Source organism: Chlamydotis macqueenii, chromosome 1 (genome assembly GCF_036417535.1).
Source record: "Chlamydotis macqueenii isolate bChlMac1 chromosome 1, bChlMac1.mat, whole genome shotgun sequence".
NCBI classification, from domain to species: domain Eukaryota; kingdom Metazoa; phylum Chordata; class Aves; order Otidiformes; family Otididae; genus Chlamydotis; species Chlamydotis macqueenii.
In genome coordinates, this window is record NC_141556.1 from 150,856,168 (window position 1) to 150,883,881 (window position 27,714).

At 40.2% G+C, this 27,714-nt stretch overlaps 1 protein-coding gene across 1 annotated transcript in view; it reads left to right on the forward strand.

Annotated features, from left to right (window-relative positions):
* RASA3 (RAS p21 protein activator 3) overlaps positions 1-27,714 on the forward strand; it is a 132,120-nt gene that overhangs the window by 61,985 nt on the left and 42,421 nt on the right. Inside the window, exon 5 of the mRNA XM_086770058.1 lies at positions 12,520-12,596. Coding sequence (XP_086626184.1) covers positions 12,520-12,596 — 77 coding nt within the window. The remainder of the gene's footprint in view (positions 1-12,519; positions 12,597-27,714) is intronic.

The following is a 27,714-nucleotide window of genomic DNA, read 5'->3' on the forward strand; positions in this document are numbered from 1 at the left end:
ACTACGTGAACCATCAGAGTCACTGATACAAGGAGGAGGGTGGTTATCTCAAGTATTAAATAACTTCAGAACCCTATAAATAACTGTTGATTCCTCAGGGAGCAGAGCCACCTTGAAAATAGTTTCTGCAGGTACTGTTTTAAATAGTTATATAGGCAGGCTGTCACAGGAATGGCAACAAGTACATCTCAGACAAAAAAAGCCCACTCCTTGCTGGATTTCTAGGCCCTGTTCCAAAGCATGGGAATGCTGATAATTGTATTGCTTCAGCTCTATGTAGGGATTGGTACTTTGCAGATTTTGGTACAAGTGAGACTCCTTTTTTTGCATTTTCTTTTGAAGCAGATTCTGTTTTCTGTTACAATATTAGGTCTTGTGAAAACATTCATTATAACAATTGAAAAGATGTAGCAGAATATCAAGTTGATACAAATTAGTGTGGTTTATTTTTTTTTTGTTGTTGTTGTTGTTTTGTTTTTGTTTTTTTTTTTCCTTTTTTCTCCTGTAAGTATATATTACAGGTCACTTTTGAACCACAGTATTTGCTTAGGGGGCCGCAGACATGAATGTCTGACCTGTGCAACAGCCTCCAGTAAATGCAAGGGGAAACACTGTTTAGATACTGCTGTGTGGTAGGATTGGACATAAATGTCTTGGCTTTTCAGTCTGCACATACCAGGTCAGGAAAATGACACAGTGCATACACTTTCCAGCATGTAGTGTGGTTGTGTGTAGTGAAGCATACATTCAAAGTTAGGTTTTCTGTTTATTTGGAGAGACAAATAGCACACGGTTGTGCACATGATGCAAAGAAAGCCTCATGACATCCTGTTCAGTCTGTAACGTTCTCTTTTAAAATATTTATTCTCTTTAATGTCACATTTCAGTACCAGTGCTGATGGAAAGACTTTTAACAGCCTTTTAACTTTGAGGTCTATTCTGTTTACCTTGGTTTCCCTTTCTTCTTACCCCAAAGCCTCTTATGACAGTGACTTTAAAACAATAGATTTAGTGTTTATTTCCTGCAGGATATGAAAACTTTCCCTTTGTAATTTATCAGTTGAAGAAGGCCAGTACTTGGATAAGCTTCTGTATTGTTTATTTTGTTACAATATTTACACAGAGTGAGGTTGTGGAAGCTTTTTGGACTAGTGTGCTTTCTAGGATGACACTGGTACAATGTAAGCTGCGATCTGAGAAAGGTTTGCAGGCGGCTTTAGCTTTTGGAGAGGTGTGGAGAACAATGTTTGCTGGAAAGCGTGTTCTCTGTAATTGTTTGTACAGTTTATCACTTCCGCTGTTTCTATCTTTACAAGAGCTCAACTGTTAAAAGCTGTTTCTGGGCTCCATGATAGGCATTTATTACAAGTAGTGTAAATACAAACAGCACTCTGATTATTTTATCCACTTACTTAATGTTCCACAGCCTTTATGTTAAGGAATCTGCAAGAGGGTTTTGTTTACCATAATAGCAAGAGCAGATTTGTAAATATTTTGTATGAATTCTTATGCAAGTGACGATAACCAAATGAAGGAGTATTTTTGTGTTTGTATTTTTTTTTTGCATTTGTGGTGTCTCAGTTGTATCTTTTCCTAAACACTTTTTCATTTATAAGAGAAAAAAAGAATATTTGTGTTCATGGTAAGTATTTACACAATGTTACTGCATTTTTCTCTAATTTTAGAGAAAATAATTTAAGATTTTAAGTAGTTAACATTTACAATGAGTGATGCAAATACTAGTAGTCAAAAAACAATTTTAATGTGCCAAATATGAGTTTTAGCATTCTAGCAGTTGTCCCCATTGGCCACACAATCTAGTGGATTAAACATTGAGCCACACGCCAGGGAACTCCTCCATCTTACTTCTGGTTTTGTTGGCCAGTGGCCTTTAATACTATTTTCCATGTTGTAGAGCACTTCATGGCTATTCAGTTACGCATCGCAGCACTGTACTGAGTTACGCATCGCAGCTACTGTCACTCCCACGCTTTGCATACAGTGCGAATAAGTGTCAGAAAGAGTGTGACTTGCCTGAGGTCATACAAGTTGGAGTGGAATTTAAAAAAAAAAAAAAAGTATGTATAGAAGAGATCAAGTTTCTAATTATTTCTAATTGATTAGGCTGTGATATGAAAGAAACTGAGTGACAGTGATAAGCCTGTACAGGACTTTTCTTTACTGGTGTGCAAAGCCTGAAAATATCCAGGTTTTATCCAGGTTTTAAGCAGACCAATCAGCCTAGTCTGAAAACAGCTTAAAATCAATGGGTTATTGAAATATTAGTAATTGTAGGTGCCGTGGTTCTCAGATGCCCAGTTTTGGGACACGTTTGGCCTCACTTTTTAGAACAGAAGAACTAATTTGAAATTAAGAATAGTAATGTTTCTGATGTAAGAAGTGGTATTTTGAGCTGTCTATCTGAAGTTTAATGAGTAGAATTTAAATTTTTCTTCTTGACGTGGTTTGGACCTCACTTGTATGAGTTCCAGAAATGGTACAAATTTTTCAAATGGCAATACTGTTTTCTATCTTCGTACATAGAGAGGAAATGGTATGTGATGAGGAGATTCTTCTCTTTTTTTTTTTGCGAGCGCAAAATAATACAACAAACAAACAGAATTCTATTGTTAAGAGAATCTGAGTGGATTTCTTAGTATTTTTGTGCTATTTTCTCAAATTTTGTTCAGAAGCTATAACTCTAAGTATTCTGATGCTGTACAAAATAAATAAGCCTATATATTTAAAAAAAAATCAAAATGTAATGTTATGTAACTCCATCAGAAGGTGTTTAGCTTGAGGCTTTGCATTCAGTTTTATGGTTTTCTAATGCTCCTAATTCTTACTGTCATACAAAGATATTTTGTGTTGTCAGGAGTGCAAAGTGAGATTATGACTTGATAAACTTAATGGCAGGTGAAGATGTTACTGATAGCAGGACTATGTTAATTGTCAGCCTATACAGATACGAACATTATTGTCAGATGCTTTAATGCCTCATCCATTTATTGCTTGACAGCAAGATGTACCAGAGTCCAGCCTGATTGTCCAGTCTGATCTTGTACCAGAGTCCGGTCTGATCTTGAACAAAAAGTGAGGTCATTGTCCATCTAGGCTAAGTGCTGCTAAGAGGTCTGTAATCTCACCACCACTGATGCTGTTCAGCGTGGTGCAGGATCCCAACCAGTGCAGGTGCTGTACAGCTGCTCAGGCTGCAGATGCAGATTGGGCATTACCTACCCACATGCCCTTTCTGGCTTTGCTTCATCATTTGGTCTAGCAGACTAGCTTATTGAGATAATCAGCATATTCAGGTGCACCTGAATTTCCCTTCATCTGAGTGCGTGGGTAACAGCAGCCATCAGAACACAGAGCTGTGTCATTCAGCAATGGACTGTAATGCCCCTTGAGGTAGATAGGCTTTTACTGTGTTGGTAAGTAAATCAGTGCCCCCACATCTTGCCAACTGATTTTACTCTCAGTGCATAGTCTGCTCTAGTGCTGTCAGTGTATACCCTGAGTGCTGTTTAGATGCAGCTTGGGTAATGAAACAGTTGTGCTATAAGTGGTTTAAGTTCAAGCTGCTCCGTGGAGAACAATTATTAAACTCCAGCAAAATTGTATTTGTGTTTGGCATACAGATATGGCATGTCATGATTTCGGAATATTTCCTTTTTAAATATGCTAGAACGTATTAAATGTGATCAGGAAGACTTATTATACAGAGTGTAGAATGAAACTTGACAGCAGCCGTTAAATGCATAATTCATAGCTTAACTTTGCAGACCGGAAAACTTGTTCTGAAAGTATGGAGCGGTAACCAGGTGGGTTTGTGCAGATTTGGTTGAAGGAATTTTGAGTTCCCATCTTCTTAAGGAGCCTGCCTACTCCTCATTTAATATGCGTAGAGCTAAATAGCCAGTCTCTGACAGTGCAAGTGCTCAAACATTTCAGTGGGATTCAAAAGAGAAGTTGAGCCATTACTGAAAATTGTTTAACTTTTGCATTGAAATAGACTATGAACAATCAGGCAGCCTCAGCTGGAGGGAAGGGATCAGCAACAGAAGACAAAACTTTCTAAGCTGTTTGAAGTCAGTAAGAACATGAATGTTGCACACTTTCCATAGAATGCATCTTCTTTTGTACTAGTCATAGAACTGGAAATGTTCTATGATTTGTCTTTCAGGACCTGCTATATTCTTATTTTCATGCTTTTTGAGGACTGGAAGCAAAAATTGCAGTGCTATTGTGTGTACATCTCTCTAGATCCAGGAATGTTTGCCTTTCCTTCACATGCAGAAGTTTACTGAACAGTAACTGATTCAGATATTTGCCTGGGGCTGTAGATGGCAGATGCTCTCAGTGGTCCATGTGTTCTCAGTGGAATTTAAGCCCGAGTACACATGCAATCTTTAAAAGGCCTTTCCTGTTTTTGAGTAGTTTTCCCCTTCATTTTTTTTTTCCACAGTAATTTCAGCCATGCAGTGTTCAATCCAGAGGCATTCTGATTAATATGAAAATACACCAGCGTACTCCAGACCACGTAGTCTGCATATGCCGAAGTGGGGGAGAAATGCAAGGAGAGTTAGATCATTCTGGCGTGTTTTCCTGTGCAGGCTCTTGCTTTAGAAGTTCCTCTTTTCAAGTGTGCTTTGAGTTACTTCCTCCGCAGCACTGACAAAGTTGAAATGGTCATGTTTTCTTACAGCTGGGTTCTCAGTATTAAATGACAGAGTGCTTCTCCAAAGCCAGTCATGCTCAAGGTCTTATGTAAAACTCATTGTTGGGGGCGAGAAAATCTGACATAAAAACTTGAAAATTGCTCATTTCCCCTTCCTCCTCACAAGAACTTTGATGTGTCTGAAACATATCTATTTGGCTATCAACTTTAAGAAAAAAAAAAAAAGGCATGTAAAGGGCAGATAACCGACACTGAGGAAGCAAATTGTCTCACATTTTAACCTTCTGTACGCAAAGCTTTGTACAAAAGATTTACTGATGTTAAGAAGTACTTTCTTCAGACACCAGATGCTCTTCCTCCTCCTTCCACCACTTTAGCATTTTGCCTACGCAGGCCTTTGACTGTTGTTGATTAAACGTGCCTGTTCTTGAGTACGGACTGATACAAGTGTCAGGTGGTGGACTGTACATCATTAGTGCAAAGCATGTTTGGAGAGTAACCTAAAATCCTTTTGACATACTGGAAATTACTGCTGGCTCCCGAAGTGCTTCCTCTGTATGAGCTAGAAGAATATATCCAGGGCACACTGTGCTGCTCAAAAAAGCTTTCCTCCTTTGTCAGCACCTTCCCGTTGAATGCAGAGTCTGTATCCCAAGCGTTAGGCTTCATGAATGAAATCCTGGCACTGCCAGGGTGGGAGTTTTGCTATGGCTTTAGCAGAGCCAAGGTTTCACTACGAGCTTTTGAATTAGCTCCTCTCCATTCAGTCCTATGTGACAGTTAGAGGAGATTATCCCAGATCTGCAGAGGAAGCTGGAAGTGTGCTACTCTGTTGTTTTCTTTTGCTGTACGGTCATAATATTGTGGAAGTTGCCACAGTCTCTCCTGTATCTGCCTGCTTCCTGTTCTGTATAAGTCAATGCTTTTTATATATGTAGAGCAAATCATGTTGAACTGGAATGGCTCTCATGCTAACTGTTACTTATGTTCAAACTCATATTCTTAAGAAAATCTAAGTTGAGCAAATTATCTTGAAGAGTAGCTGTGTAGGGCTGTTTCACTCCAGTGACTGGCAGAATTATCTGCTCTATTAAAGAGCGTTGTATGCACTCTGTCTAACACTGACATTACCTATCTTTGTGTAGGTATTTAAATGCTTCTAGCATAAGGATGAGTCACTGACACATTTTGTGTAACCTACTGCGAGCATGGGTATATGCAAATTGTAAAAAGAAGAAGCTGCTTCCAGGTTTGGTATCGGCTTTCCACCACATACAGGAAACAAATGGGTGTTACCCTCTTTTTTTTTCTTTTTTCTTTTTTTTTTTTTTTTTTTCCTCTTCATGAACAGTGGCTTTTAGGTTTCTCTCTTCAAGTTGTTTTGAAAAGAGATGAAATCTCTGTTGTGATAGGGTGCAAAGGCTACATGCCTACCAACAAAATTATTTCGGGGAACTGAATCATGCGTCAACAATCGTAAATAATGTTTGTGTTAAAAAAAAATACCAGTTATTGACCAGATCATTTGTAGCAAGACTCCCTCCCTATGTGAATGTAAGAGTATTGTATTCAGACTTATCAGTGCAAAGGGGTAAGACAGTCTTTCTAGTCTGGGTCTGTTACTTTTAAAAAGCTAGTTGGTAACATGGCATGTGGTAAGGAGCACCTCCTGTTGAATAATAAATTTACATTATTTCAAAATAACATACCTGGATTCTGTATCTGCAGAACACAGTTTGTCTGGGGAAATGAGAGCCAGGTGTCTTTCATTTACAGTATCTACATATTGTATTGCATCAAAGTATTTGAGAGGAAAATATTACTAATTGTAAGGATTTTGACCGTATGGAGGTATTTTTCCTGTAGAGAAAGAGGAAGGGTAACATTGTGCCTTTTGAAGATCTTTGCCAGTTACTGAGCATCTCTGACAACGCTTGCACGTACAGAGACAAGCAGACATCAGTTCTGCTTTACCTAGCATCTGTGCATCTATACAGCATTCATTAAAGCTGTTGCAGTTTCCTCAGGGATAGACTGGATGTTGTTCCAGATTCTTCCATGCTGCGCCGTGATCTGGAGCTGTGATCCTTAGACCTTTCCCAGCTGCCTGCTGCCTCCTGCTAAAGGAAGGAGCAGCCATTACAGCAGCAGATGTAAATGGCAAACAAACTCTTCCTCCTTCTCTCGAACCTGCCATTAAGGCTGTGACCTTGTGTGAGGCTGCTAATAGTACTGCATGACTGGATTTACTTAAAGCTGCACCGTTGGTCTTTCGTCTCCCACTCTCATGGACAGCATTTAGCGAGCCTTAAGGTTTGGGTCAGTTTTACTGTTTGCTTTTAAGCTTTACCAGTGCCAGAAGGTGACATCTCAGAAAGGTGCCCAAGAGAGTTTCAAAGTAGACAGGATCTATCTATCTAATAACACTTGCTGTATCCTGAAATAAAATTTGGAAAGATAAAAGAACAGCACAGGTTATCCCATAACTGGAATGGTCTGTGTGCAGCACTGAGTTCTTCCAACACTCCTTTCTCCAGACAGCTTGCAACAAGGGAAAGTGAACCAACACACCAGGGGTATCAGAGTCTTAAATTTGAGATTCCAGAATAATGAGGAGCTGGCACTAGTCTTGTCACCAACTTCGCCTAGTCCTCTCGTACAATTGATCCCTGTTACATCTCTTCTCTCCTCTGTCTCCAAGAGCTGGGGTGAGACTGCTTGCAGTCACTCTGTACCAGCAGGAAGAAGAGTAAAGACCCAAAGGTGGGTCCCAGTCCCTCTTTCCACAGTCCTGAGCGATGAGCAGAGCAGAGCTGAGCTGCAGAGCTGATGAGGTTGGGGAGCTGTGCTGGGATAAGTGTCCCCGTGTGGGTTAAATGTTTGGAAAGCTTCCATGCAGGTGCATTACCACCTTGGAAAGGAAAGTCCCCAGCAAAATTGAGTAGGCTAGTGAGAAGTAGAATGGCGGGTGATCACAAACCTCTTGTCCAACAGTTTTAATAGTAGACAAATACCCTTTTTTTTTTTTTAGGAGTTTTTGTGATATCGCCTCGTGTTCTTTTGTAGAAGAGAGAATTACAGTGTTCTGTGAGCCCCATATATGAAGATAATTGACTTGATATTTAATATTCAAGCAAGCAGATTGTATATTTTTGTTTAAAATTAACAGTGAGGACTTATTCTTTTCCTTTGATGTTTTTAAAAAGTGAAAAATTTCTAAAAACAGTTTCACAGTAACAAAAAGGATGGAGATCTGGTTAATACTGTTAAAAAAAACATGATTTAAGAGATTTGGGTAGATTTGGCTCCTGACTTTTGAACTCGGGCAGACTGTAGTCTTTTCTGCATTTACTAGAGCCTTAAAGCACAGAAATTCCTAGTGTTGTTTGGTGTTTTTTCATAACTCTTTCTGTGAAAAACCAGACCACATCTGTTTTGAGTTAAGTCAGATGTTACATCTGAATTAACACTCAGTTGCTGGATCACGTGGTGTGTGCCAGATTCCAGGCCAAAATGCATGCACGTAACTACACTCAGAAATGATTCCCAGTGGTGTCCTGGTGACTTTGCAAACACTGCCCCAAAGTAAGGCTCACCACTTGTTCAAGATGCTAAAAGTGCTTCACGCCAGGATGGCAGAACTTTGTCATAAGAATAACTTTGGGATAATCTGCAGTCATGTGTTTTCTTCTCCTCTTCAACATAATGTGTTTAAACTAAGCTGCAAATTTGCAACTGCTGGAAACACGATACAGGTAGGTAACACTTGAGTACTTTTACTTGCTTTACAACTGTCTACTGGTGTTTCAGTCCACAGTAACACACAGCTGCATTCCAAGGAGAAATGAGGTGATTGGAGACAGGCTTTTCCTGTATCTATAAAAACAGGACTTTGATTCTGCTTTTTCTTTTCTCTGCAAGATTATGATCGGTTTAAGTTTGTTTCCTGATAACTGTTAGCATTGTGAGAATAAACAAGACTGGAACTTGATTCTGTTACTTTTTAGTAAAAAGCATAGTATAATTTTTTTTTCCCCTCAGTAAGGCCCTTTAGAAGTTTTGTTTGTTACAGATTTCCTTGTGAATGCTGTCTGCTTTCCTACAAGAAATCCAATCTACTGATGGCTTCTTTAATCAAGAAGTGAAAAATGGAAGCTGGCTGGCCCTATTATGTGATGTTAAATGTGATTAGGAAGGACGTACGTATGACCTATGAACACACCCATCCATATCAGCTGGAGTTTGTGGAAAAGGAAGCATTCAGCAGTTGAGTTGGCACTCCTTCAGCTTGTTCCTTGAAGAAGTCCTACCCTTCTAAATGTGAAGGGTATGCTAATGAGCAAAGCTGCTTCTAGGAACATCCTGAAATATTTTTTTTGTGGAAATGTTTTTAGTAATTAATGCGTTCTACTTCAAAATTGTCAAACCTCCAGCTGCTTCTCTGAGATTTTTTTTTGTGCTGAAGGAAAAAGCTTTATGGCTAGGACACGGGCCTGGGACTGATCCTAGACTCAATCCCTGGCTCTGCGGGATTCTGTCTGAGCAGGACCAAGCCACCGTGTCAGCTGTAAAACAAGGACAACGTACGTTTTATCCCACCGCGTTATCTGATCTTTCCTGCTTGTAAATGCTGTCAATAGCTGGGTGCATCTAGCGCAACTGGAGACTCTTGTTATTGTCACAGTGGTTCTTTTGATAATAAAACCAAGAATGTATTTGTCATAAATTCTCAGTAAGTAAAGATATTGGCAACTTCCTGTTTCTGTGGTACATTTAATCCAGCGTAGGTGATCAGTTGGCCTTCTGTTGGTTAGATTAACTGTTAAGTTTATGATACTGATTCATTGCATAGTTTTCTGTCTTCCCTTTGAAAAGTGTGTTACCTGGTGTTTTGTAAACCAACTAATGGCATTGCTTAGGAGTAAATTTGCTCAGATGAATCCTTATATTTTGTCTAATGGTAAAATTGGTTAGGAAAAAAACATTCTTTAAGTTGTATTTATATAACTCAAAGAATATCTTTGAGTTCTATTTTCTGCAAATTAAGTCTGCAAGTGTGTTACAGTAGCCTTGTTTTCATGTATTTAGGCATTTGAGTTTTTAGCTGGAAGCAAGGAGGCGTTTTGGGAATAGTCATAGGGCTGCCAGTCCCAGTGATCCCATGACCTCTGTTTGCTGTCTGAAACTGAGTCACTTTTTGAGCAGCTGACCATTGTCAAAGTCTTCACAAGAGAAAAAGAGAGCTACAAGAAAAAAAATGGCTCTGAGCCCAAAGGAGGCAGCACTGCATTTTTGTACTTAATGTAGCTGGGAAAAATATGAGAAGTACTCCTAACTTTAAAAAGTTTTTACAACTTGATTTCTAAAATAGGGAGCTTCCATCATAGTCTGTGTGAGGTCAAGCAAATTGACATTATAAGCAAGTTTGCATTCAGGCTCACCTGAGTGTACTGGAGCATTCTTTCCTTCCTGAGGGAAGTCAGTCTCGCCTTTGTTTAAGATCAGCAGAAATATTTCAATAAAAACATTATCTTATCTTCTTGGTATTTTGCTACAAAAGGATCTTTTTTTCTAGAGTTCCTATTGTTCCTGTCTCTTAATTTATTTGAAACTTATATTAGTGTTGATTTCTGTAGCAAAGCTAGTATGCAGGATATCAAAGAAGATGGCAGCAGTGTTTTTACAGGTTCATAGTATAAACTTGTTCTCCAGAGACGTGTGGTTTAACTCCTCTGATAAAATGTGATCAGTGGAAGAGAGAACAGTGAGGAGTAAGGGAGAATGTAGGAAAAGTAAAGCCAGAGAACTGTCCTGCTTAGCCAGAGTTCTCAGCTGGTTGTGTGCTTAGCCCTTGTTACACAGGGGTGCGATGGGGACTGTCGTGGTGGTGAGGCTTAAAGAGATGGGTCTAGAAGTGGCTTTACGCATTTGTGCAGAGAAATCCTTCTCATTCATGAGGACAGGGTTCAATTTAGAAGAAAATGACAAATATTGACATTTGCGTACACTGACAGGGTGAAAAGAGGACTCAGCTCTTGCTGAAATGCCCATGAAGAATCAGGAATCTAACAGCCAAATGCAACATGTTTGGGGTTTACATAGCTGTTTGCTTTTATTATTTCATTTAAAATGATGCAAAAGGCACCCAGCAGGACCCATGCATTTGAGTCCTTCCATGTTCAAAATGCCAGTGACTTGCTGCGATGCCTCTGCAACATGGGCTTTTATACAGCTTGGAGAGATCTTTGTTGTCTGGTTTTCTGGATGAACACCAGTATAATCTGGCACGTGTACTTGAAAGTTCTGTGTTCCAGCCCTCGGACAGGAAGATCACTACTGAGTCAGAATACTGAAAGTATAAGTAGATGATAGAGGTTTGAGGAGTGCGAGTGTGAAATGCAGGGAAGTGTGAAGCGTGCATTCAAGATAGTGCAGAAAGAATGGTACTAGGAGGGGTGTACAGGGAAGGGGAGAGAATGACTGTTGCTGTAAGAAGCAGAATCTCTCATAGGCTTATTCAGGCACTGACTTCAGTGTTTGTTTCTACTGCTAAATGGAAGAGGAATGCTAAATGGAATGAGCTGGAACAGAACTTTTGTGTGCCAGTGCTACTTAATTGTTACTGCGCTCCCTGCTCTACTTTGGACTGCTTTCACCAGCTCTTGTGCAGACAAGAAAGAACATCTGCTGTAAAAGGAAGCAGATCTCAGCGATGTAGATGCAACTTGAGATGAGATGCAACTATGATCTTCACTCTCCTCTGTTACGCAGGATAGACATCCTCATAGAGCAGAACGTTGCTGTAACCAGTCAGAAGAGGCCATGAAGTCTCTGGCAAGAGTTCTGGTCTTGTGCAAAAAGAGGAAAGGTCAAATCTGGAAGATCTTATGAAACGGGTGGCAACAGACCTTTTTTTTGTGAGTTGAGGTAGATCTGAGTCAAAGATGACACCCGCATTAGAGCTCTGACTAACCAGCACCATGGATTTTAGGATCCTTTAGTAAAAAGGGTGGAGAGGAGGTGGTTATGAAGGTGAATGACTCAATTTTGGCCACGATGATTTCCGGAAAATTATCGGTCAGTGTTGGCATGTCGAAGGACATCAGTAACAAAACATATTTTGCATTTACGATGTGTATGGTGTAAGAGTAGTGCTGAGTTTTTGCCAGTGGGAGTGGATGATCATGTTTTACATGTAATAGACTTAATAGGAATGCAGTTTGTATTCATGATTGCTTTTTTTTTTTTTTTTTTTAGCATATTTAAGCATAAGATTTTGGTCCAAGTCATAATAAAGTCAATGTGATGGTAAGGAGTTGAAGACTCTAGTAGTAGATGCTATGAATGCTAGCAATGTGGCTGAACTTAATTTTTTTTTTTTTTTTAGTTACTCAATGTAATGTTACTGATACTTGTCTGACAGTTCAGAAAAATAAAAATTCTGAAATAATACAATTTTTAAAACATGTAGTTATTCATTTGTAATACACTGCTGTGATATCTTTTCAATAATTGTATTGCAGATCTTTGCTTAATACTTAAAATGCTAAATACAGATAAAGCTCCAACACGATATTTTTATGTGAGACCACAGATGGTCCATATCCCTCAATTACAGAGATAAGATAATGGTGGGAATTGTGGACTGAAATATAGTGAAATAGCTACTAATCCAAATTCTCTGGCAGATGAAATACCTTAGCTATACGGCTATTACTTGATCTGTAAACTACTGGAATTACTTGCATTAACTGACTTGCTCTGTTTTAAGTTGGAATAGTGTGTCTGGCTATGCGTAAAACTATTTTTTTTCATATGTTGTTTTTGATGTGTTTCAGGGGAAGGTCCACCTCGAGCTGAGACTGAGTGAAGTCATAACAGACACTGGTGTCGTCTGCCATAAGCTTGCAACACGGTAGGAGTTGAAATATAACTGCAGTTATAAGAAACACAGTAATTACAGATAGTGTGCAGTGATTCACTTAAAAATAGTTGGAGGAATCAAAACCTTGATTTTTACATTGAGTGTTCTTAATCGGTGCTCTCCTTATGAATATATAGGATCTGAGATTTTTTCGTTTTCTTTTCTCCTGTCCACATAATCTACATAATTTTTTTCCTAATAATCTTAAATGTTAGTAAATCACTTACCCAATTTAGTCATGGCATAAATACTAAAAAGACATCAAAGGATAATGTTAATGTCCTTCTGATTTCGATTAAGGAAAGCTAAGCAAATTTGTAGCACAACTTGTGTGGTGACAGCATTACAGATCTGACTTAACAAATGAAAGTCTGCCATCGGTTATCAAAGCGGTCTCTGAAGCAGCCGTCCAATCTCAAATGAATTGAAACCTAGAAGCCACAGACTCAGATGGGAGTCAGATTTTGCCTTCCTCTGAGGAGTCTGACCACACTGAAGCCTTTCAGGTTCTCCTTCTACTTCAGGAGCTGTGGAGAGCTGGTTGGCTTCTGTTGGGAATCTGCTTTGTATTCTCTGACTGACAGAAGAGCTGTCAAAATCAGACTGTTGTCATCATACACTTCTAGCTATTTGGCAATTGTGTCAATAGAAAAAAATGCTCTGCTAGGAAAGTTCTGACCAGCCTTATTTTCAGACCAGTGTTTGACATAATTTTGTTACTGCCTTTGCAAAGGCTTTGTTAATAAGCTGTCATGGCAATCTTTACATCTAGAACCTGTTAACAAATGCAGGTGAGCCATGTGGTTGACCTCCATCCTTCTAGGCACACTGTTGATATGAGGATGTGCTGGAGTATGTGGTCTTGCATGCCTATAGATGCAGCTTCTAGCCATGCAGACCCTATCAGACCTCTGCAACTAGGTGCGTTTGAAATATTTCAAAGGCAGAGTGAGTAACAGAGAGAGTCTGGTGCATGTTGCAGTGCAGGCTCTGAGCTCCAGTGGACCAGGGCACAATGCCACTGGAACACAGACGTACCTCTTTCAGAACAAAAGTTGCTATGTCGGTGTAGCTGTGCATCACCTGGAGGGCCCAGCCTTCCTTTAACTACTACCTGAAGATTCTCATTGTGTCATTTTCCATTGTGCAATTTGAGTATGACTGAGTCATGATTATCACACGCATTCTGAGAAACCAGGATTCAAACCTGCAGCTACCAACTCCTAGGCTGGCATCTTTTGTTGAAGTATTATTTGTATTGCTGTAAGTCCCTGGGGGTTTGCAGGAGAGGGTAAAATAGAAAGTGGGAAAAGACATTTTATTGTCCTTCTAGCCCACTGTAACTCTGCTGTGTGACAGGATGTATGTGTGGGGGACGTACAGGATAGTGGACTTATCGCTAGGCTTGGACTGTTCCCCAGAGCAGGCCCAGAGGATACGGTGCTTAGACAGGGAGAAGGAGCACAGTTGTCCTGCGTACCAGATTTTTTTTTTTTTTTTTGGTTTTTTTTTGTTTGACCTTTCTGGAAGTGGGTAGTGCACTTCTTAGTGGTGTGATACAGGCACAAAGGCTTCTGTCTGTATCCTTCAAACCCTAGTTTTAGGTTAAGACCCTGAATGTCTGGGACTCTGCAAACAGAGATTAACTGGAACATCCTTCCACTCTGACCGTGGTCTGTTTTGAATAGTTAGGTGGTATACTGAAGGATCTGCAGAAGTGTTTCCCTCCTTGTTTTGTTCTGAGAGAATACACCATGCCACAGCCAGCTTTCTTTTACAGGTTTTGTCTTCAGTTAAATGAGACCTGGTAACATTTAATACCAATGGATTTTTTTTTTTAGTGAAATTCCTGAAATGCTAAAAATAGGTGTCTGAAAAGATCCTTAACATGTAATGCATGCAGCTTCATGAAAAGCAATAAGGCAATGACAACTTTAACAGTATGGCAGCATGTTTTTCTACCTTTCTATTCATTTGACTAGATGGGTTTAAAATCTTTCTTCAAATTTTTACCTGTACGGCTTTGATTTGAAGACTGTTTTATTCACTTTCTACAGTGCAGAGAAAATGCTTAGATTGGCTTGCAAAGCATTCTGTAACTGTGATTTGCAAAGTATCGTTCAGTAAATACAATGTATTAGATAAAATGTGTAGAAAAATCCTGAGGTTTTAACCACTGAATCATAATGTTCAGAGTTTATCTTGATTTAAATTCAGCCCTTGGCTCTTAGAAACAGAACTTGAAAATCAGAGCCCAAGAAAGCTTTTGTTTGCTGAAGCCTTCTTTTCCCATCTTCTCTTCTTCTCATCTTCTCTTCTGTAGCTGACCTGGGCACTCTGTTTGGCTCTGGCTAGTTTCCTTGGCTATTTGTTATTTAGTAAGTAAGAGTAAAGCTTAGCAGTTTAGGTAAGGGAAATACAAATATTTCTGGAATATGAAATTCCATTGGTGCAGATTTTCATGGCAATGTGTCTTGCAAGTGAGAATGGTGAAGAAAATTAAAATGGAATGATTACATAGTGGGGGAACAAAGGCATTTCAGAATGCAGTTCAGCATTTTCTTCATGCAACGCTGCTTTAGGAAGGTATACAGCAAACTGCAGCTCTTAATATTTTTCCATATGATCTGAAATCTTATTCAGGTTTGTTTATAGATAGTTTGGTTCTAGGGCTTAGGCATGTAAGAAAAGAGTGCTGTAAGTAACCAATGCTTAACTAAATGTTTGTGTAGCTGGAATTTGCCAGTGGGAAGAGCAGCAAAGGTAGGGGAGGCAGTACCTTTGTAATAGATAGCTCATGAGTGAAAAGCAGAGATTGGATGTATCAGAGGAGCATAGAGTTCTGTGAAGAGAACTGATTTTCTTGTGGACAGCTCATGAATTTATTGTGGTGAGCCAGTAAGATGAGGCTGTAAAACTATGAGCAAGAACTTAGAGTCAGTTTGTCTTGAAAACAGACTGTTCTGATGAATCTAGCACTTGTCTTGGGAATTTCCTTGACTTCCTTTTTTTTAAGTGTTGGGTTTTTTTTTTTAAATTACCTATTTTTTAATGGAGCTTTTAGCTGCAAAGGTAAATACCACCCTACAGATGGCTGCATAGATACAACTGGTTGAACGATTCAGGTCTGCAAGGAGAACAAAAGCTCCTACCAGTGGGCAGCTGTTTAAAAATACCTTAGGCGCATGCTTTCTTAAGCCCCAGAATAGTGCTTGTTTTGAAAGACACTTAGGCAGGCTGAGTGAAGACTAGGCCTAAGTAGGAAACTTTTCTACCTATCCAGAAAAGAAATAAAGATCGATTTTTCTCATGAGCTTACCCATAGGTCTTCACCAGCATGCCCTCTGAGCCTGTGCGCGTTGCTGGCACCTCTGCGTTCCAGAAAGCCTCGAAAGCAGCCGAGTCCGTGCTGAGCCAGCCTGCAGTCCCACGGAGCACGCTGTGCACAATCAGCTGGATAGGTGGATGGGAAAATTGATCTGAATGGAAGGGCAAATTAAAATCGTTAAGTGCTGAGCTCTTGAACATTAAGTAGTAGATTATTTTAAAATGCAGAAGGCGTGTGAGCTTCCTTAAACTCTGCAGAAGAAGCAAAAAAAAAAAAAAAAGTTTAAAAACTATTACCTAATAGCTTCTCCTTAGGAGGCATTCAATACTTTAATTTAGCCCTGACCACTAAGCTGTTGTGTTTCATCAGAGCCCTTCAGAGGCCCTAGTCTCTGCCAGCTGCTACAGGACAGTCTCCTGGTCTGAATCTCTGCAAAAGAGATTATAAGGAGAACTATTAGTGGATTTAAAAGTTATGTTCACAATACAGATGCAGATGCCACACTCAGACTTCTTGTGTTCCTCCGGTGGCTCCTGCTGTCATCCTCTGTAAGAACCACAACTCTCACTTTTGCACACTTCTTCTGGGAACACTTTGCTACTTGTGAGCTCCATCTGTGGAACTGCTGCAAAACCTGAGGGTCCTAGTGACAGGCTTGGACACAGTTGTCAGCTGGGTGTCTGTAAGTATCTCAGGTCTCTGTTATGGGGCTTGGGATGCAGGCTCTTGATGTGTCATTTGTTCACGTCATACAGAGAGAGCAGGCCTGCAGCCTGCTGAGCACAGACCTTTGCTCAAGTGATTATCAGATAAAAGACAACATATATGGACTTTGTGACCTGGTACCTTAATGTAACTGCATTTGTACTAACTACTGTTGTGCCGTGTAGTGGGGTCATCCTGAGCACTAGAAAAAAGTAAATCTTACTCAGTAGGTTCTGGCTTCTACCCTCTCTGTCCTTCATGCACAAAAAATCTCATGTTGTCTTCCTCCATGACCTTTACAGCCACAGCCATCCTGACCTTCTGCAGAGCCAGCTGCTGCTTGTTGTGGCTACCAACATCTGGCCTCACCTTCCACTGGCTGTGAAGTGAAGGGCATCTCTTGTTTGTCAAGTGGTTTGTCACCTGTCAGAAATCTGTCTGTAATTTTATGAATATTTTAAGGTTCTTAAGCCATGGAAGGAAGTGGTCAAGACTTTCCCATGCTTCCTGCTGCTTGTGTCCATACCCACCGCTTTGTGCTGACACAGTTCCCAGTAGCTGCTTGAGTAATGATGTATTTTAATTTTTTTCCCCTCATGTTTTTTTTAAGCTGAATCAGACCTTAATCCTGTGTGTCTTAGAAACTGCACTATTCTTTTTCTGTAATGCAGAGGAAGGAAAGTGAGCGGCATGGACCAGAGAAGGATGCTCTTTCTGCAACTGTGCCAGGTTGAAGTGTTTGAACTATGTCATGAGCAGAGTGTGTGTACCCATGTTTCATTAATACATCCCAAAAACAATGGCATGTTCTTCTCCCTAAGTTTTTTGTGAGCCGCCACTTTCCATATACAGATATCCTTTCTGCTTCACAACAGAAGTACTCAGAAAGGAGCCTTAGACCTCTTGTAAACTTTCATCGTTAGAGCAGATTCTGTGCAGCATGTGTGTTTAGCACAGAAAGGTGGTTTCCCCAGAGGCTTTAAGGCCTTTGGGCTGGTCCAGACAGCTTTCTCCTATCTTGCAGAACTAGGATCGGCAGATAGATGCATTTGTATTTATTTAATAAAGAGGAGGGCTCCTGCTCCCCTCTAGCTTTGTAGAAATCCATAGGCTTTGCTGTGATTAAGCTACCAGAGGCAACATTTAGAAGCAGTGTTCTGTATTTAGCAAGATGACATCTGACTTCCAGCATGCCTGAAGGAACAGGCCACTGAACTCCTGTTGAAAGTCAGCATGAGCTGGAAGCCTGGCTCCCTGATCTTCCTTTGAGAATTCCAGCATGTGTATGTAATTAGTCACATTTAAATGTCTGTATTTATTCAGTGTCCCCAGCTGCTCCTTCAAGTGTTGTCTTATGTCTTGTCTCTTAGGTTTAAAAAAGCTTGGAAACATCTGTTTTGGAGAGCTTCGCCCCCACACTCCTTTTGTTCTTCTCCCCCATCATAAATCTGTGCAGCTAAATTATATATGTGTGGTTTAGTAGCCACTGTTGTCTTTCATACGTAGTAACACAGTTTTCCAGTAAGCAATTCATGAGTCTACAAATATATTAGCAATGCTGAAGCTTTATTTGAGAAATGAAGCATTTGTAGCCCTGGTGTAGAGGACACGGCTGTTCTGCGTTAATTGATGAATTAAACTTAAATGCTTTGCAGCTCTCTTGAGAGCTCTACAAGATGTATCCTGACCGTGTGGAACAAAGTTAAATGGGCTGTTTGCAAGAGCAAGCAGGAAAGGAAACAATAAGTAGATATGACATCCCTAAGATAAACACTTCAGGGGTCATTAAGAGAACAGTGATTGAGCTGTGGGTGTTTAAGAGCTTTAAAAGCCCTTCTGAAGAGGAAGAGGGAGGTAAGGAGGAAGGTGTCATTTGTCAAGTGCAGTTAAAGCAGAAGGTCTCTGCCTAGGGGTGGGAGTGTGGGACTCGGTGATGGTTCCCCAGCCTTCTCGGCCACGTGAATAGAGCACAGAGCACACAGTGGGCAGCATCTGACTGTCCTCTCTGACTGAGCACATTATAGATTTGAATTTCCTTGTCCGTGAGCTTTGCTGCGAAGTGGTGTGGGCAGCGCGTTGCTGGCACGTTGGTAACCATTACCCTAAATCAGTCTGACTTCATGTAACTCTTTAGAATTCTCTTACGCAATGTGATGTTTACAAGGTTAAGGTAAATGATGCTCCATTTAAAAAATTTTAGAGGGTCAGCCTCTATGTTTTGTTAGTCAGAGCTCCTGAAGCGCAAAGCCACATGCATCGAGTCTAGTCGGAAGGGCTGAGATAATGGCCATTCCTGCTTATGGGTCAGCAGTCTGCATCCTAATCTAAGAGTTAGATGGGAACATGATCCCATCTTGTCTGGTGAAGCCTTGCTGTTGTCACCTGTGATTGCATTTGGAGATACTTTGAGAAACTACAGGAGTGCAGCTAGTCCTTCAATCATGGAATATATGTCAATGCTTTTGTGTAAAATTAAAACATACCAGCATCATCGTTGAGTCATCTGAGAATTTTTCTTTGACTGGCTTGTTTCCTGCTTTTCTTGTTTACATTGAAGCTATTTACTTTCCTGTAGATAACTGTCTTCCTCAGACCCTAGGAATTTGTAAAGAAAGGGTTGTGTTAAAAAGAGAACTTGGAAATGCATGGCTACGTTGTATCCATGATGCTGAAGGTCCCATTTTATCTGCTTGCTGTCATGACTCTTTCTCTGATGCCGGTAAGAGTAAGCAGGAGTGCCAAAAGGGTAGCAACCAAAGTTTTAGGCAATGCTTTTCTGTGCTGTTCTGTAGTGTGCTGGTTTTTGGTTTTTTTTTTATTTGTGGGTTTTTTTTTTTTTTTCTGAATGCAGGAAAACACTGGGACCCATTAGCTTGATGCAATTTATTTAATCTCTCATAATATTCCCATTTTCTTTAACAGATGGTGGTGGTGTTGTGTGAACTCTGTTTACTTGTCAGTGATGCAGAGCGGGTTTTGCTCATCTCTTGAGGGTGGTATGCCATACTGTATTTTCCTTTTCCAAATTAGAGGTGGTGTTCTCTAAAATAGTCAGCAGGAATCAAAAAGGTGCTCCCTCACGGAGGCAGTGTGGTGCTGACCCTGTTTTGTTACTGTGTGAGGCAGCAGCGCTTGGGTCTCTGGCTCCTGAGGTGCAAGGTTGGCCTGGTGCAAGGCTGCAGCTCCTGTTGAGTCTGGAAGCATCCTGAGGCCAGGGGTGGCAGTGGGTGCTCTTCCTTCGATGTTACAGCTCTGTGCTCTTTGCCTCCATTCAAAATGAATCCCTGAGCCACCTCGACTCTTGGGTTTGCTGCTTATGGTTTTAGAGAACATATGTTCATGTGTCACTTCAGAGAAGTTTCTACTCCATTGCAGAGGCATAGAGCCAGCCGTGAAATTGCTTCAGGGTCAAATGAAGCTTATTTTCCTGCCTGAAATATGAGCTAAATCAGTTAGGAAAAAAAAAATGGTATTGCTGACTGCAAGCAGGCCAGTTTAATGTATACATCAATCAGGTCACCTCATAGTATCTTGACAAATTTCTAGTTCTGTTTGCTGCTGGTAGAGAATGTTAATGAGGGCTTAAAGTGATTTCAAGGCTTCATTTTCAATAAACTCATGCATCCATTAAAATGTGTCACAATCTCCTGTCTCTAGAGAGCAGACCCTATCAAGCTGTGCCTTTTCCTGCAGAAGCGCGTCTTGGTCATGCTTTTCATCTTGTATGTATTTCATAACAAACTGGTGGGGAAAAATTGCTCAGAGATTAAATCACATAGTATCTGGTATTTTTATCATGAAGTGCTGCAGTACTGTGGGTTTTGGGGAGTAGGGAGGGGAAGAGAAAAGGAATGGATATGTATTTCTTGTCCAAGGCTTTAGCACAATAGATCAATTTTTTTTTTTTTTTTTTTTTTTCCTTCCTCCTAGCTTTGGTAGCATTGAGGTTACATTCCCTGCCATTTAAGTAGTTCTCTCCCTTTTTGCTTTTCAATCCCCACCAAAACTTCTCTGGACTGTTTTGTAGCCTAAATCAAGTTTCAGTTGTTCACTCTCCATCAGACCTCCCTGTATCTATAAATACCATCTCCTCCTACCACCAGGTTTCCCACTAAATGAAGTTTGTTTCACCCTTCTTTGGTTTTGTATACGGTGTATACAGTGTTTCTTCAGTGCTTCTCCTCTGAAAGTCTTTGTTTACTCACATCACAAAGAAGTATCTCCATATCTGTAATCCTCATCAAGAGCAACTTCTTCGATTAAACCCTTTGGCAGCAGTCCAGCTCCAGCAGAACATGTTTTGAAGTGCTCCCCATTTTGAGAGTGAATCATCATCACATGACTCTCTAGAATCTATATAAAACTGAGTTTTTAGTTCAAGACTGGAATGTAACTCTTTTAAGAGTCTGTTTCAACAGTAAGTGCCACTGTTTAAATAATGTGAGGGTACTTCCTCTTTTACACAGAGTAAACATAGTCTGAGATTATAAATGGAGGCAAATTATTCAAGCAAAAATCATTTTGAGAAGTGATTTTTAACTTCTAAATGTGCTGGAGCTCACAGTGTGGTTTGGTGGCATTAGAGAGCGTTCCTGTAGTAACTGTATTTGTAAGGGATGCATGGATTTTGAGAGCTGTGAGTTGTTAACACCTTGAATATGATGAATGTACCCCAAATGCCTGCGGTTTTTACTTCACTGATCAGCTTTAGCGGTCATCAGCTGGAGCAGTTCAATTATGTTTGAGGAAGGGCCCCAGGAAAAAGTAGTTAGCTGTCTTGCAACATGCCCTGTATCAAATGACTCTTTGAAGTACTTGATATTTAGCATAATACAAAGGTAGATTTATATGCTGTTTCATTCTGAATGACTATTGGAATTCCTACAGCTTCTGTGGCAGGCACCATCCAAAACCAGCTTCTAAAGGAATGATATGATGGGGATACAACTTACAAATTGTGCTTTTCTCTGCAAGTTTTTTATCTGTTGCTCCAAGAGCAATGCTTGCCAAGGCGATATTTAGGTAGCAGAACAGGGAACTGAGGACATCAAGACATGATAGGAATAGGGGAAGCTGGAGGGTAAAGGGGAAGTCACAGGGCCCCAGGTGTTGCAGTTGGGTTTTTTTTTTTTGCAGTTGTTTTTTTTTTGCAGTTGGGTTTTTTTTGCAAGTATAAAGAGAGTAAATACGTGGTACACAATGCATAGGAAGCGCCCTTAATTAACTCTATTGTTGGCAGAACTATTTGTTGAGAGGAAGTTATTGCAAAAAGTCTTACAGTATATGTGGCAATAATGAGAAAGTATATCAGATGAGCTAGAAACTATGTTCACGTTTCTGGGTACGTTATTGTACTGGGAGTGCAACTGGTTATGTGCTATGACCAAGTTCCTTCCAGAGTCCCCAGTGCTAAAACCACCAGCTGTCTACTGTTCTCCCTTCCCCCTCAGCATCTTGGTGTAAACATTTGACTTGGATGCCATGTTCTGACACTTTCAGTAAGAGTTAATTGTGAAGTATTTTATCTGTGTTGCTAATTATGTATTTGTAACATACAGAACACTTGTGAGTGGGAAAGACTGCAAGTCTTCTAATATACATTTTGAATAGCACTTTGAGATCAGTCACTTTCACTGTCCCACTCTTTTCCTTCCCACTCTTTTCCTTCTCAGGTAGTTTGACAGTTTGGTAGTTCCTCCTTTAATTGTTTTCTCTCAAATACAAAAAGAGAAGAGAAATATTTTGAAAGAAAATGCAAGATAGCATTCTAACAAGCACAGAAATTGGCAAGGAGGTTGTGCTTTTGGAGGCAATAGTGTCTGCAATTAATTTGAACTGATTTTACAGTTGACTTGCTTCCAAGCTGATGGTTTTGTAATAATTTCATACAAGCTTCAAACAGAAGCAAGAATTCAGCGAGACTCTATATAGCTGTAGATGTACTAGCTGCACGTGGTGCTACGCTTTTAGTTGTTTGACAGTCACAATACAGCCGCATTGTCCAGTTTCCTGCCCTGCTAGCCTAAACATCATGTTGGTAAGAAGTGGCACAGTGCAATGGCTGACTCCTACAGTTTATGTACTGTTGAGTCAAAGGCTACAGAGAATTGCTGAACTGACTTGTGCAGCCCTTTCCTCCCTATGAGTATCCAGTGTGCTCTCTTCTCTGTACAGCCATTGAATTTAACAAAATTCGTAGAACTGGAGTATCTTTTGAGATCTCTACCACTTTTTCAAATTTTGTGGAAATCACCACCTGATTAAAAAGAATAATTAGTGGGAAATTGATGGCCAAATGTAGACAGAAAGAATTTTCTCATAAGCCTGTATCTTTAGGAGACCAGGCTAAAAAGGATGGTGTCAAACTCAGAAGTGTTCATAGAAGGGCTACAGAAAGAATTGAAGACCTGGTAAATGAGTCTCACAGTGAGTGAGTGTTTGATTTAGGCAAGAAAAACTTTGAAGTGATGAAACTACAGTATGCACACTATTCAGAGGATAGTCCTTCTGATTGTATGGTTACTTATTCTTACCATAGTGATACCCATGGCTGGAAGCTAAAAGCTAATCTGTGGGAAACAAGTAGTAAAACACTTTTGGAGTCATGATCATTAGTCAGTGAACAGTTTCCTGTAAAATGTTGTAAGGAAATTTTAATCATTGGGAGTCCTTTGAGTTAAGCCTTGACTTCTTTCAAGAAGGTGCACTGAAGATGCAGTAGATATAGTGAGCTTGTCGCACAACTTGACTAGGTGAGAGCTTTCATCACTTCTTGAAAGCAGCCAGACTTTGTGATCCCAGTGATCTCTTTTGGTCCTAAAATGCAAGGAGAAACTTAATGGAAGTATGAAGTGTTTGTGTAATAACTGGAATTATAAAGCTGATGTGGGCTACTAATTACAGCCGGTTATACCAGAATGCCTACTGACCATGCCCTGATTTGCATCTTGTTTTTCACTGAGAAGATCTAAAGTGACAAGACACTAAACTTTTTTAAAGAGTGCTTACTTTGCATTGATTCTCATCACTAAGGATCTCAGTACCATACAAACAACAGTGTATAACCACCACTTGGTGAAGCAGAGCCTTCTTTGGGATGGGATATCATAGGTTTTTGCCGAACCTAGGACATGACTAACCTTTCAGGGTAGAAAGTAGAATGGGATAGGGTGCCAGCAGAAACTGCTCACAATATGTGTAATGCTTTGCTCCTGGTAGGGTACCAGGTTTGCCGTTCTGATGTGCTCTTATTGTGCAAGAAATCTCACCTGGTGCTTTGTCCCATCTGCTAGTTGAGATATTTTGTCTTCCTTTAAAAGTCTGTGCCTTCCTCTCCAGGTGCCTTCTGGGTGCTGCTTTGTGATGACTCAGTAGTAGCCTATCACTTGGAAAAGTCTAAATCAAGTAATATTGGTGTGGGGAGTTTTTTGGTGGTTTTGTTTTTGTTTTGTTTTTTTTTTTCCTCTCCTGAAACACTCTCTGTAAGTATGTCTGTATGTTTTTAGAGGAGAAAGCATCAGGCAGGATCATTCCAGGTAGGTGTTTTCCTAAAGTCTTAAAAATTCTGGAGAGTCTTAGGAGCCTGGTACTTTCTAGTTGTGGCTTTGCGGAGGATGATGCTTTATTGAGAAGGTTTCACTGCTAACGGAAAGTTTTGTCTGCAGGATTCACTTTCTTTGGTGTTTCCACAGAATGGCCCCAAAACATCCTTCCTGCAGTTTCTGTATTACATTCGCAGTGTGATGCTCTAAGCACAGAACAGTGCAGTAAGTCTCCAGGAGAGATGGTCCCTTTCTCTGCTGAAACTTGTAAGGGAGAGGCTAAAGCAGGAGCTAAGGGCATCAACAGTCATAACAGTATACCCAGTACTGATGAGAAGAAAGGACAGCAATTGATCGATGAAAGTGTTACAGTAGCTCTGAAAAGCAGCACGTGTATTGTCTTACACGTGAGATGTTTCGGTACCCGCTTCAGTGATTTTGGCATCATCAAATGTCACAGTAAAGTAAGTGGCAGTTGTTTTTTAAATGGATGGTTTATGAATCCTATTTGATCTCTCCTCTCGCTAAGTCAGAGACATTGAGGAGGATTTTTTAGTTAATTTAATGGGAAGGTCTGCTACAAAATGGGCTTTTTGATGCCTGTGATGTTTATGCCTCTTGGAATGAATGGCTCTATCTGTCTGAGTGTAAAAAAAAAAAAATAAATGCAACCAATAAGTAAATGAAACTTAACAAGCTTGATTTGTATTTTGCTGTTTGGATAACTAAAGACTCCGCAGTTCTGCTTCCTACCTTTCATGAACTGGTGTATCTGAATGCTGATTTGCACTGAACATTTCTGTACTCTGTTTTTCTAGTAAAACAGTTTTTGAGGATATGATATTATACCTTGATTTTACTGTTAAATACCTGATACTATGTGATTTTCTTTTTTAACCGCCCCTGCTTGATTACTGCATTGTCTGTAATGACAATGAGATAGTGTTGTGGTTTAACCCCTGCCAGCAACAGAGCACCACGCAGCTGTTTGCTCACCCCCTGCCCCAGTGGGATGAGTGAGAGAATCAGGGGAAAAAAATAAAATTCATGGGTTGAGATAAAGAAAGTTTAATAGAAACGGAAGATAAAATAATAATAGTGATGATGATAAAAGAATATACAAAACAAGTAGTACTCAGTGCAATTGCTCACCACTTGCTGACCAATGCCCAGCCTGTCCCTGAATAGAGCCCCCCCCAAGCCAGCTGTTCTCTCAGCTTTATGTGCTCAGCATGACATCATATGGTGTGGGATATCCCTCTCGTCAGTTGGGGTCAGCTGTCCGAGCTCTGTCCCCTCCCAACTTCTTGTGCACCCCCAGCCAGCTCGCTGGAGGGGTGGTATGAGAAGCAGAAAAGGCCTCGATGCTGTGCGAGCACTGCTTGGCAATAACGAAAACATCCCTGTGTTTTCAACACTGTTTTCAGCACAAACCCAAAACATACCCCTGTAGTAGCTACTAGGAAGAAAATTTAACTCTATCCCAGCTGAAACCAGGACAGATATATTAACATATATTGTATTATCTTTCTAGTTATGTAAATCTAAACAGCATCGAGTTGTTAATATTATTTCTTGAATTCTAATTGGAGAGTATCTTCATATTAGCTGTGACACAATTCGTATAGCCTTAGCCCAGTTCCCTTACCAAAATGAATTCAGTGCATCGGCATTACTTTGGGACTTAGTTGGCAACTTAACTGCCATCAGGTTTCCATAGTGGTGATGAATCAGCTTAATTTGAATTCCTTAATGATAGTATTGCAAGCGTAGGAAAGATCACTGTACTTTAATAATAAATACTATTAATCAAGATCCCAGATTGTCTGATTACTCACATAAATGTAGTCAAAAGTTGTTCTGAGTTGTTTCAAGTTGTGTTTTTAAAGCGTTAAAAGTTCCACCTGCCTCAGGAGTGCCAAGACATACCCAATACAGAAGCTTGTAGGCTCCGTGTAGTGCTTGGAGGCACCTTTGGTTGTTTTCTAGGTCCACAAATAATTACTTATTTTTAAACTGTGAGCTTTTTTGCGGGGTTGGGGGATGAGATTAATTTAGAAAGGTGTAGTTCCTACTATAATAGACCTACATAAATAAATGATGTAAGAATTTATGTGAAAGAGTCTTCAAGGATTTGTTTAGTACAGAAATGATTATACTTGGACTGGGTAGGGGTGAGAAGCAGCTGGCTGGGTTTTCATTCTGTTGGCACCATGGCTCTCGATAAACCATCCTTGTCTTCCTTTCCTGTGTGCACCTCCTGTCACCCAAAAGTTCTTGAGATTTGGTCCAGGCTCTCAACTGATGCATTGCCTTGACCCAAGAGTTATAGGTTATAGGTTATGATGCTTTCCTCCAGTCTGCTGTACTTCGTGCTCTCCTGCTTGTTACAGGTCTATCTGTACAAATTGCTTACAGCATGTCCAAATTTTTATTTAAAATATTACCTACCATCTGTGGCCAATCTGGGATAATTGTTTGACTTGACTATACTCAGTGCTTCGGAGGAAAACTTTACGCACTAGTTAGCTGGGAAACTCCTAGGTAAATTAAGAACGTGCTGCTTCTGTTTTGCTGTTTTGTTTTTTTATAGTTGAATACCCACTCACCACCTCTCCCTCCCTGGAGTGCATTATTTCATTCTCTGTCATAAGTTAATCTCTTCCTCTCTTATCTTTTTACCTACTTCATAATCGGATCCCTACCAGTAGGCTCAAAAGCTCGCTCTTTGGGTGATTTCTTAGTAACTTTTGCCCTGCCAAGTATCACATTAGGTCTTTGGGATGAATTTCAGTCGTTCCAAACTAGTTTCTTCATTTAGTCTTCCTTCTTGTCATACGGTTTTAGGTGCTGGCTGGCAGAGGGGAAAAGTCAATATGTGCTCATGCAGCTTATTTTGTTTACTCATGTGCTCATGGATGTACACAGTGACATGCAGGCATAGCCCAAAATTTGGGAAGGATTGAGCTGTGTGCAGACAGCTCCATTCTGAGCGCTGGTTAAAGTTAGACAGACCTCAAGTTAGAGATGGTTGCAGTTTGCTTTCCGTAAACACTGTATATCCCATGTAGCACACTGTGCGACTTCTTGGGACTGACCTACGTTTCCAGGAAAACTAACATGGGAGATCTTTGTGTCACTGGCTGGCTTCCTTATGTAGATGTAACAGCCTTTCAGTGTCTCACTCCAGTGCTGCTTTTTGGTCTTTGGTCTTGTTTCTTTCCTTATCTGCCTGTAGAGACAGTATCTCATTGCTTCCATTTAATATTGCCTTAGGCCACAGTCAGCTCAGCTAAAGCTGTTGTCTAGGCTCTAATCGTTTCTTTCGTATTGTAATTGTTGTCATTTTGTGCTTTGCTCCTCGTACATTCCTCACTGTGCTGCTTTAACACAAATGCTTCTGCAGCTGCCTTGATATGTTGACCTATTCCTTGGCTTCGTGCAGTACTATGTCGAATTCAAATTTCTTCACTTTCCCTACAAGCACAAATACTGTTCTGTCATTAAGCAAATTCATCCTTTCCTGATTGTACCT